Genomic DNA, 11,898 nt, shown 5'->3' with positions numbered 1-11,898 from the left:
TACAGGGAAAGCTATCTGATAACAGTAGAGCAACGGCAGAGAACACCTTCCCTTTTCTATGTCATGGAGGAGGTGTTCTGTAGTCAACAAAATAAACTGAAAATAAAGCCCAGCCAGGGGGTAAAGGAAGTTAGCAGCTCTCAAGGTATCTGGCTGGATTAACAGATTATTTCTGCGATTATTGAACAGATATAACAAAATGCTTTCAGTGGTATATTTAGCTGACCAAAAGGGAGCAAATATGAGAAGATCATTACTACGTGATACATATGCTGTAAGCAAGTTACTTCAGTCTGTAAAACAAGCCTAAAAAACATACTTATATCTAATTTATTAAGAGCATTAAATAAAAAATGTACAAACGTTGTGATCACCTGAGTCCATGTAGGATAAGATACCTGTTTTTTTTTTTTTTTTTTAACATAACAAACAATGTAAACATCACTATGACCTGTCGGTGGACTTTTCTGTTACACAACTGTCAGTGCTGGATATATACAAAATGAATCACTTATAGGAGTGTTTTTATTTTTCTTTAAATTGCATAGCAAAAAATTGGTTTTGGGCTATTTCCTGTGCTGGTCAGATGTTTTGTTTTTTTTATTTAAAATGGAAAATACTGCATTTGGCCACTAGATGGTGCTAAGTACTATAGAAATTTCCTATAATACTTAGCACCACCTAGTGGGCAAATGTGGTATTTTCCATTTTAAAACAATGGAAGATATTTGCCCAGCTCAGGATACGGCCTAAATACAGTCAGGTCCATAAATATTGGGACATCGACACAATTCTAACATTTTTGGCTCTATACACCACCACAATGGATTTGAAATGAAACGAACAAGATGTGCTTTAACTGCAGACTGTCAGCTTTAATTTGAGGGTATTTACATCCAAATCAGGTGAACAGTGTTGGAATTACAACACTTTGCATATGTGCCTCCCACTTCTTAAGGGACCAAAAGTAATGGGACAGAATAATAATCATAAATCAAACTTTCACTTTTTAATACGTGGTTGCAAATCCTTTGCAGTCAATTACAGCCTGAAGTCTGGAACGCATAGACATCACCAGACGCTGGGTTTCATCCCTGGTGATGCTCTGCCAGGCCTCTACTGCAACTGTCTTCAGTTCCTGCTTGTTCTTGGGGCATTTTCCCTTCACTTTTGTCTTCAGCAAGTGAAATGCATGCTCAACCGGATTCAGGTCAGGTGATTGACTTGGCCATTGCATAACATTCCACTTCTTTCCCTTAAAAAACTCTTTGGTTGCCTTTGCAGTATGCTTTGGGTCATTGTCCATCTGCACTGTGAAATGGTGTCCAATGAGTTCTGAAGCATTTGGCTGAATATGAGCAGATAATATTGCCCGGAACACTTCAGAATTCATCCTGCTGCTTTTGTCAGCAGTCACATCATCAATAAATACAAGAGAACCAGTTCCATTGGCAGCCATACATGCCCATGCCATGACACTACCACCACCATGCTTCACTGATGAGGTGGTATGCTTAGGATCATGAGCAGTTCCTTTCCTTCTCCATACTCTTCTCTTCCCATCACTCTGGTACAAGTTGATCTTGGTCTCATCTGTCCATAGGATGTTGTTCCAGAACTGTGAAGGCTTTTTTAGATGTCGTTTGGCAAACTCTAATCTGGCCTTCCTGTTTTTGAGGCTCACCAATGGTTTACATCTTGTGGTGAACCCTCTGTATTCACTCTGGTGAACTCTTCTCTTGATTGTTGACTTTGACACACATACACCTACCTCCTGGAGAGTGTTCCTGATCTGGCCAACTGTTGTGAAGGGTGTTTTCTTCACCAGGGAAAGAATTCTTCGGTCATCCACCACAGTTGTTTTGCGTGGTCTTCCGGGTCTTTTGGTGTTGCTGAGCTCACTGGTGCGTTCCTTCTTTTTAAGAATGTTCCAAACAGTTGTTTTGGCCACGCCTAATGTTTTTGCTATCTCTCTGATGGGTTTGTTTTGTTTTTTCAGCCTAATGATGGCTTGCTTCACTGATGGTGACAGCACTTTGGATCTCATCTTGAGAGTTGACAGCAACAGATTCCAAATGCAAATAGCCCACTTGAAATTAACTCTGGACCTTTTATCTGCTCATTGTAATTGGGATAATGAGGGAATAACACACACCTGGCCATGGAACAGCTAAGAAGCCAATTGTCCCATTACTTTTGGTCCCTTAAAAAGTGGGAGGCACATATGCAAACTGTTGTAATTCCTACACCGTTCACCTGATTTGGGTGTAAATACCCTCAAATTAAAGCTGACAGTCTGCAGTTAAATTACATCTTGTTCGTTTCATTTCAAATCCATTGTGGTGGTGTATAGAGCCAAAAATGTTAGAATTGTGTCGATGTCCCAATATTTATGGACCTGACTGTATATTAATTTCTTGCCTCATTCCCATACAACAAATAGTACACACACTTTTACTGGGTGAATTGTTCCTGTTTAGAAGAAGAAAAGTGTGCATTTCTCTGTAGGTTGTCCATACTAATGCACTTAGCGCTTAGCTCCTTCAGTGTATAGTTTTTATATTACAGGCGATGCGCTTGTTTCCTCGCTGTTTTCTAACACTCCGCTAAGTGGTGGCCTTTTTCTTCTTATGCTGCGTCCGGTGGAGATGAGGTCTCCATACCCTTTCTGGTGGGAGAAGGCATACGCAGAACGGCGAAGGGAGGTGCCACGCTGGAGTGTGCCGGTGGCTTTCTGAGGTAGGGGTTCTTTCACTCTGTATTTCTCCGGATTTTTAGCAACCTTCAGGAGAAAAATATTTTTCATCACGTTAGAAATATGTTACTATTCAGGACTGTCCACCAATAATAAAGAACACCTAGAACTGAACAGATATAGAAACTAAAAGGAAGCAATCAGCACATGCGTTTTATAGACCAGAGGTCTTCAAACTTTTCAGTACAAGGGCCACATCGTAAATTTTACAACTATTCCCAGGACACAAAAAATCAGTTTTATAAATTACTTGGAACTTTTTTGCAATCAGCATGAAATGATTCTGAACAACAGAGAAATAACTTTAGTAATATAAAGCAAAGACATTCTAAATAAACTTGAGCCATTAGTAAAGATCAAACAAAATACATTCAGTCTGAATTTTTCTCATCAGAGTCTCCTTAAAGTGTCACTTGCAGGGTTTTTTTCAGCAGGAACGTGGGGGAACGCAGGATCTATTGTTGCTGGCTGTTGGGGGATCTATTGTCTTTGAAGGGGATCTATTTTTGTGTGGTGGTCTATTGTTGCTGGGGAGGTCTAGTATTGCTTGTGGGGGGTCTATTGGTGATAGCTGCTTGAGAGTCTATTGATGCTGGCTGCTGAGAGGTCTGTTGTAGATGCTGGGGGTATATTTTTGCTGGGCTGGTATTTTGTTTTCACCAATTGTCGGTGGAGGAATCTATTGTTGCTGGGGGGGGGGTGTCTATTGCTGCTGGCTGTGGGGACCTATTTTTCTGCTTTTCTTGTTATCATTGACAAATTCCATACAAATTATTTAGCACCACAAAATTATACGTGGTTCTGTATTCTCTAAAGGAGGAGTACTGGGAGGCAGGTAGGAGGTGGAACCAAGTGATGGTGCTTGGAGGTGGGGGGACAGAAACAATAAGTGACTCAGAAGGGGGGAGTTCCTGCACCATTTTTTGAGAAAAAAGCCCTGCTTACATTGCTTACATGAGAATCCATATCAGAGTCATTCTTTACATCAGGTCCCCATTAGAGTTACCCTTACAACAGTATTCCCGATGTAACTGGGGCCCCATGAAAGTCCAATTTAAATCAGCGGCCCCATCAGAGTATCCCTTACATCAGAGTCCTCCTTACATGAGAGATCTTGTCAGAATGCCCCTCTTTACATCAGAGTCTCCATGGGCATCCTTCTCTAAATCAGGGTCCCCTTCAGAGTGTCCCTTAACATCAGAGTCCCACTTACATGAGAGTCCACGTCACAATGCTCCAATAGTTAAGATACAATCATGACTTGTGATCATAATTTTCTGATAACACCACTGTTTCCACCATGTAATCTCATAATTTAATCCAGGGTTTTTCAACCAGGTTTCCATGGAACTTTGGGGATCCTCCAGAAGTTGCTAGGGGTTACTTGAGCAATGAGCAATGTCTGCCTCTCAGATAAGTTCTCATTGACACAATCATGTTTTTAGCTATCTGTAAGAGGGGGGTGTCGCAAACGCGTGAATCCGAGATGGACGCGGTTCAACCATTTTGGTTTCAGACTCCATCTTGCTAAGGGTATCACATCAGTCAGAAAATTCAAGTCATATGTGGTCACCACAACTAGCGTGAATGGCAAGCCATCGTGTGATAAAGGACCAGGACCAGTCCCCCTTTCTATACCCTCTGTGTTTATATTCCAGAGGAGCATGTCTAACTATTAGAAGTACTTCTCTAGGATCTGACTACAAGAGGTATAGAAAGGGGGACTGCTGGGCCTGGTCCTAGGGAGACCCAACCATCTCCTTTCAGTTATCTACTGGATAAACCTCTAGAAGTGACCAACTAAAAAGTGGTGCTTTCCACTTTAATGCCAATTCTGTAAAGGTAAAAGGATGGTATGTTGGAAACTAGGACAATTAATATATCTTGTCAAAAACTAAAAGAAAGAGGACTCTGGACCTGTGCATAAACCTCCAGTTCGAAATATTTTATAATGGAAGTGGGTGAGTATAGATGTAGAGACTTATGGCAGAATGGCGGTCTAGGCAAAGTAGCAAGCCCCCCCCATCCCTTTGGTTGACATTGATAAGGATTGTAATAGGCACAGAAGGCCACTTTGTTTGCATTGCCTGTACTTGCATTGCCCCATCCGACACCAACTGCCTACAAGTACAAACCCCCCCAATTGCAATACCCCTCTGGTTTACTGCAGGAGTTGTACTTGGGTTCTCTATACATCCATCAGGACCGATGCTATTGCCCAGGTTTCTTAGTGAATGATCTGGATCTCTTGATGAAGTACATTGTAGATCATATAACTTAAAGTTCATTTAAAACTACATATCCTTACACTGACAAAGCTTCAGTGATTTCACTGCCTAACAAATAGGGTTGCCACACTGATGAATTAAGTTACAATTCCATACATCTGCTGGAAGGATCAACTGGTACTAAAACTATGTTATAGGGGGACTCAAATACAATAAGGGCTCATTTGTGCATGTGCAACACATGGCAATGCACCTGCTCTATCTGCGGTGCAATGCAGTGCCATTCATTTTTCTTAGATTTGCTTCAGCTGGCCAAATGAGGTGCCGTCCATCTTAAGTCTAAGCGTTGGACCTTTTGCTTAGGACTGTTGATGTATTTTTTTTATTACTTTGCATTGCTTGCTATATGTTACATACCTTTTCGCTTACAGAAGGCATGACAAGCTTCCACAAAAATCTTACTGCCAGCTCAGGAAGGAGACATATGCCTGTAGCTAGAATGATGATCAACCAGATATAGGGTTGTCTTAAATCATTTGTGATCACCCCTAGTATGGAATAAAGGAAATGGAAAAAAAACAGTGTTATAAATTCAACCAAACCATGTGGGTTTACTACTTAAACAAAAGAACAAACTTTGTATACAATCGCAATGCCCAGCGCCTAACCATGCAATATTTGTGTTTCTGTGCAACTAATCCTTGTTCTGTCAATATTCCTAATTTTCTGTGCAGCCAGTCCCTGTTCTGTGAATATTCCCTGCTCTATCATTTTATCAATGACCTTTTTTTTCTCTAGCGTCTCAAGTGTGCATCATGAAGAATGACCTCTGTCTGAGCGCTAGGTTCCCTAAATGCTGCTTGCTAGGTTCACCTGCAAGTGCAGCTGCTACTAACCTGGTAAATTCACTTGGACACCATGTATGCCATTGAGAGAAGGGTAAGGATATGCTTGCTTTTCCTGTAATGTCAGAGTGCAGACTGTGGGATGGGGAAAGGCCCAGGCGGTAGGCACTCAGAGGGAAGGCATGGCGTACATAGTGGTGCAAGATGCAAAGTTATATCATCAAACTGTTCCAGACACAGTAACAGAGTCTAATCAGCAGTATGAATCAAGCGGCAATACTCACAGCAGTATACGGGACTTGCAGAGAGTGGAAGAGAGCGGTACACAGAGGCTGGGAGCACCTGGAAGGCAGATGCAGTAGGCACAAGTAGCAGAGAAGTTCCACAAGGAGTTCTGACAAGAATCCCTATGCTATCGCTTCTCCTCTGGAACCTTTTCCTACGCTAGACACACTCTCCCTGCCTCCTGTTTCTAATGTAACCACATGCAGAATTCAAACCAACTACTGTGAGCTAGGACTTTATATAAGCTCTGCTCTCACTATGATGGCCTCAGAGGTCAGCGTCCAATTGGACAGCAGCCCACCGATGATACATATGGAGGCCTAAGAGGAATGGGTATTCCTCTTGTCTTCCACCTTCCCTCCAAGGTGGATGCAACAGCTCCACCTGTATTGGGAGGTCACCCTGCACCTGTCTACAAGGATATTTTGGGTATCCTGGTTGTGCTGTAGTGTGCTGTGTTCTACCTCTATGTTCTAAGCCCCCTGAAGTGGTTCTTCCCCTCTCTCCCTTAACTGACAGTCCCCCTTGCTTTCTGGGTGTGGGTTTCAGAGCTGAACACAGGTGGACTGCTGTTCTCCTCCAGAGACAAATTGTTGGCCTACTTCTCCAAGACTCTGCACATCAATTCAGCACAGCGGTGATCCTAATCCCCACACCGGGATAACATCAGCTTCTTTGCATCAGGACTGTTACTGTCCGGTCTTCACACAGACATCTCTGCTTGCTGCGCTGACAGGCTGTCAGGCATTAACTCTGCACTTCCCTGCAAACAGCCAAGAGCCTGGGTAAGAACTCTTGTTCCTAGGAGGCCGTGCTGTCCATAGGATTGGTGAGCAGGTGGATGCCCAATCTCTTTCTGTCATCACTATAGAGACACTGCACGCAGACACTTTTACACCTCAGTATCAGGAGATCTTTGCTTTGAGCAGTACCACAGCCTATCTGTTTCACTTTACTGAATTACCTGTATTCACTACTGTTTATGGGCCCCACCATTGCTAGCAGAAGACAGCAGACACCATCATATCAGGAACTTTAAGCATCACAGGACTCAAGTTTCAATCTCTAATTAAAGGGCCCTCTTCTTGTCTAAGGCCATTGTTACTCAAATTAGGATAATTGTATATATTTATGTCACAGTATATATTTACTGTACATAATTCTCTGCATCCACCATTGTGGCGCCAGTGGCCTAGAGGGGAGCTGATAACTCAACAAGCCTTTTCTTCCCCCTCTTATTGCTGGTGTGGCAGTATAATAGTTGAAGTTTATTACTCATGACTGTATAATTTGTCAGACATTGCTAATTTACTATTTGTTTTATCAGTGTAATATTTTTATGCATTAACTTGGGTTTTATATCCTAAACCCATTATTTTTATGGTCTACTCTTTTGAACAAGAATAATATAGAGGTGTTACTAAAGAATTGTGTCTCTTGCATTATTATCCTATACTGTTGAAATATGTCTGATCCCAGAGTGTCAGAGGTGTCAGGAGGCTTGCAAGGTCAGGGCAACCACTGGGGACAAACATTATCAAGCGGCCCCTGTTGGGGGGTAGTGCTACATGTAAATGCATTTATGCAAAGTCACTCGATTTTGCAAATGACCACAAAACGCTATAGTGTGACTGCACAGACTTTATGGGCACCACATTACAAAATTTACTTAAAAACATAGTGTGAATGCAGCTTTGGGGATCAGGAAGAGTACAACTATGCAGGTTCTAGAGAGGCAAGCAAAAAGGAAAGAGACGTGTCCAGATAAAGAAATGAGCAGTTACTCTTCTTCATAAAGACGTAGACATACTGCAGTTGGGTGATTATAAAGCTGCATCCAGGACACCCATCATAACATCTACTGTATGTAAGCTTACTACTTAGTGATTAAACGTACCCGTCAAAAGTGAGGTAATTATTTGATGCATTCCACCACTGTGTAAGTCATATGTAATTGCAAAATATAATGCGATGGATCCAATAACCGAAAACACAAATAAAAAGCTCCAGAATGCCATTATTATCATAATCTGCAGATAAAAATCAGACATTAGCAATTTCATTTATACTCAGGAGACTTTATTTAATCAAACCCTTCACTCTCTAGAGGGTTTAAATGATTTAAAGAAGCATTCCACATATGGATAATTTTATACATAATTACATCAGACCAGCTTGGACCAAAGTGACTATGTACATACCATATGTAGAGCCCCCTGACTCCCCTGAAGACAGGATAGTACCTCCAAAGGGCCGGGAGCAAGCTATCATTTACCACAGGGGTGAGTCCATGGCTAGAAAGGGGAGATTAGAACTGAAATTAGACACCAATCACTTTAGGTCTTTTTAAAATATAATATTGAAAAGGAACGGGAGTGGAGTGTTTGGGGTTTCTGATGCCACACAGATCACTTACAGACTTCTTGGATTCCAGAACAAAGTCCAGCTTCACAGTGTCACAACCTTTAAGTTGACCCTGCAACACCGCAAGCACATTTTCAAAGTCAAGTACGTCCTCCAAGCAAATCACCAGGCCCTTCTGCGAGACCAGTCTTCATCCTGGCTCTTTCCAGCAAGGGGCCTCCCCTGGATCTTCTCACCTTGGCTTGGCTTCCTCCACGTTGGGCAGGAAAGTCTTAGGACCACTTCAAAGCAGATACGCCCAGACAGGCTTTTGGGCCTAAGCATAGAACTCTCCAGCAGCACCTCCTCAGACCTCAGCCTGAGGCAAGAGAGCCAGCACATGGCCCACTTCTAATATATACAGTTGTGTTCAAAATAATAGCAGTCAGACATCACTAACCTGATCAATCATTGTTTTTGGTTGAAATGATATTTCTACATGGCAAATCATTTACTAGCAGGTGTAGTAGAGTAATAGAAATCCAACAGACCCAACAGTCATGACATGCATGCTGCTGATTCTGTGTAATTGAATCACTAATTGAAAGGGGCGTGTTCAAAATAATAGCAGTGTGGAGTTCTATTAGTGAGGTCATTCGTTCTTTGAAAAACAGGTGACAATTATTGCCCTTATTTAAAGAAGGAAGGCAGCAAATGTTGTACATGCTGGTTACAGTGCATTTCTCTCTGAAATTCTGAGGAAAATGGGTTGTTCCAGACATTGTTCAGAAGAACAGCGTACCTTGATAAAAAAGTTGATTGGAGAGGGGAAAACATATAAAGAAGTGCAGAAAATTATAGGCTGCTCAGCTAAAATGATCGCAAATGCTTTAAAATGGCAACCAAAACCTGAAAGACGTGGAAGAAAGCGAAAAACTACCATTCTAATGGATAGAAGAATAGCCAAAATGACAAGGACTCAGCCAACAATCAGCTCCAGGAATATCAAAGAAGGTGTAAAGTTCCCTGTGAGTACTGTTACAATTAGAAGACGCCTATGTGAAGCCAAGCTATCTACAAGAAGCCCCCGCAAAGTCCCACTGTTGAAAAAAAGACATGTGCTGAAGAGGTTACAATTTGCCAAAGAGCACATTGACTGGCCTAAAGAGAAATGGGGCAACATTTTGTGGACTGATGAAAGTAAGATTGTTCTTTTTGGGTCTAGTGGCCGGAGACACCCCTAAACACTGAATTCAAGCCACAGTACACTGTGAAGACAGTGAAGCATGGTGGTGCAAGCATCATGATATGGGGATGTTTCTCATACTACGGTGTTGGGCCTATTTATCGCATACCAGGGATCATGGATCAGTTTGAACACATCAGAATACTTGAAGAGGTCATGCTACCTTATGCTGAAGAGGAAATGCCCTTGAAATGGGTGTTCCAACAAGACAACGACCCCAAACACACCAGTAAACGTGCAACATCTTGGTTCCAGACCAACAAGATTGACGTTATGGAGTGGCCAGCCCAATCCCCAGATCTTAATCCAATAGAAAACTTGTGGGGTGACATCAAAAATGCAGTTTCTGAGGCAAAACCAAGAAATAGAGGAGAACTGTGGAATGTAGTCCAATCATCCTGGGCTGGAATACCTGTTCACAGGGGCCAGAAGTTGGGTGACTCCATTCAACACAGATGTACAGCAGTTCTCACAAACAGTGCTTATACAACGAAATATTAATTAAGTGATTCAAAGGAAAGCAAAATCTTCAAACATTTTTCAGTTTATATAGTGAATGTTTGAGTTTGTAAAGAAGAATACAAACACTGCTATTTTTTTGAACAGTCTAATATTCACTTTTCTTCAATTTTTTTTTAGAGGAACAACACAAATTTGATATATTTTTCTTCATGTTTTGATTTGGAATAGAATGTGTCGTGTTCCCAATGCATTTGTGTGGATGGAAATAAAAGCTATTAGAAGGATTTTGAGCTTTATTCACTTTTTTTCAACACACTGCTATTATTTTGAACACAACTGTATATTCTCCCCCAGAATGCACCAGTGGCCATAGAACCTCCTACTGAGCTGCCTGGAAAAAATAAAAATATTCATAACTCAGTCTATGTGTGCAATCTCCTACTATAACCTGTGGTACCAGTGACACCTGGTGACAGTAAGAATTGCACAGCCCTGCTGAGATTAGGGGAAAGCCAGGTAAAGAAACTGTATAATCCGCCTGAGCCAATTACAGCCCAGCTTAGGACAAGGGGGTCACACACACAGAGCTGATCCTCCTAGAAGCTGGAAATCACTGTATTAGACACCTCTACTCCAGTGATCTCCACTTGCTTCTTGTTCCCGTGCTGAGTGCAAATATCAAAGAATTGTAATGTAATTATTTATATACCATACCTGGCTGATGCCCCTGGAAGTTAGAAATCACCAAAATAGACACTGCTACTCCAGTGATTTCTACTTGCCTGATACATTCTGAAGACAAGAGGTTGGTCGATTGGCACAGCTGCCATTCAAAGAATGATTTGCATTTTCTCAATAAATACAAAGTATTTTCTGATTGGACAAGGTGGAGAGGTGGGGCAATGATGTCCTACTTGTACATGACTGAACGATGGAGGTCAGCAGAGCTTCACCTCATTCACCAGGCTCTGAGGATCCCTTGTAAAGTGAACAGTCGCTTTGTCTTTAGTAAATCAACCCCATGATGTCCACAGTAGTGGTCCTGCTGCAGTGTTTAGGGAGCACATCAGGGTTGATTTACAAAGGGTAAGTGGGTTTTTTACAGAAGATAACTAAGAAGGAAGAAAGTCATCAAGATAGTCATCTGAAAATAAAATGATGAATGATGATAAAGTAAGGTTACCAGATTTTAAAAATGAAATCAGTGGACAACCTGACCATGCTCACATCTTTATTTGTAGCTACAGAACTTTCACCAGAGCTTAGTGAATGAGTTGAAGTTCTGGTGCCCTCCATCGTTCATTCATGTGCAAGCAAAAATGCTGTTTCTTTCCATGAATGTTGTTGGGTGTTCTCTGCAAAATGAAATGTCCCAACATTCACGATGCTCTGGGGGAACATTTCCTTGCAAAGTGAACAGCCTATTTGCCTTTAGTAAATCAAACTGTATATCTACAATCTGCAAACATGGAGGTACATGACAAGGCCATTATAGAACAATAGTGGCATCCCTAGCATGTGCACATTGTCTTACAGAGCTGCAATATTTCCTTGAAAAATATAAAAAAAAATGTAAATACCCTGACAAGGTGCTGCTTGTTTGTATTGTAGATTAAATGAACACTCCATTTAGACATTATGTATGAACCTTAAAATCTCCATATAGAGGGCTTAGCCTTCCTTGGCTAAGCCTTCTATTTCATCCTGGCATGATGGAGTGTGCCCTTAAAGTTT

The 11,898-nt window shown here is 41.6% G+C and overlaps 1 protein-coding gene across 1 annotated transcript in view; it reads right to left on the bottom strand.

Moving 5' to 3' along the window:
- Positions 1-2,411: 2,411 nt before the first annotated feature.
- Positions 2,412-11,898, bottom strand: part of LOC149457638 (phospholipid-transporting ATPase IC-like) — a 145,018-nt gene continuing 135,531 nt past the window's right edge. Inside the window, exons 26-28 of the mRNA XM_089683443.1 lie at positions 8,011-8,143; positions 5,401-5,531; positions 2,412-2,782 (exon numbers count right to left, since the gene is read on the bottom strand). Of these exons, the coding sequence (XP_089539569.1) occupies positions 2,558-2,782; positions 5,401-5,531; positions 8,011-8,143 (489 nt within the window). The 3' untranslated portion in view covers positions 2,412-2,557. The remainder of the gene's footprint in view (positions 2,783-5,400; positions 5,532-8,010; positions 8,144-11,898) is intronic.

Source organism: Staurois parvus, unplaced genomic scaffold (genome assembly GCF_062004578.1).
Source record: "Staurois parvus isolate SC_StPar_1 unplaced genomic scaffold, SC_StPar_1.0 ptg000310l, whole genome shotgun sequence".
Taxonomy (NCBI): Eukaryota; Metazoa; Chordata; class Amphibia; order Anura; family Ranidae; genus Staurois; species Staurois parvus.
Note: the sequence above shows the minus strand (reverse complement) of the source record. Positions and strands in the feature narration are given on the sequence as shown.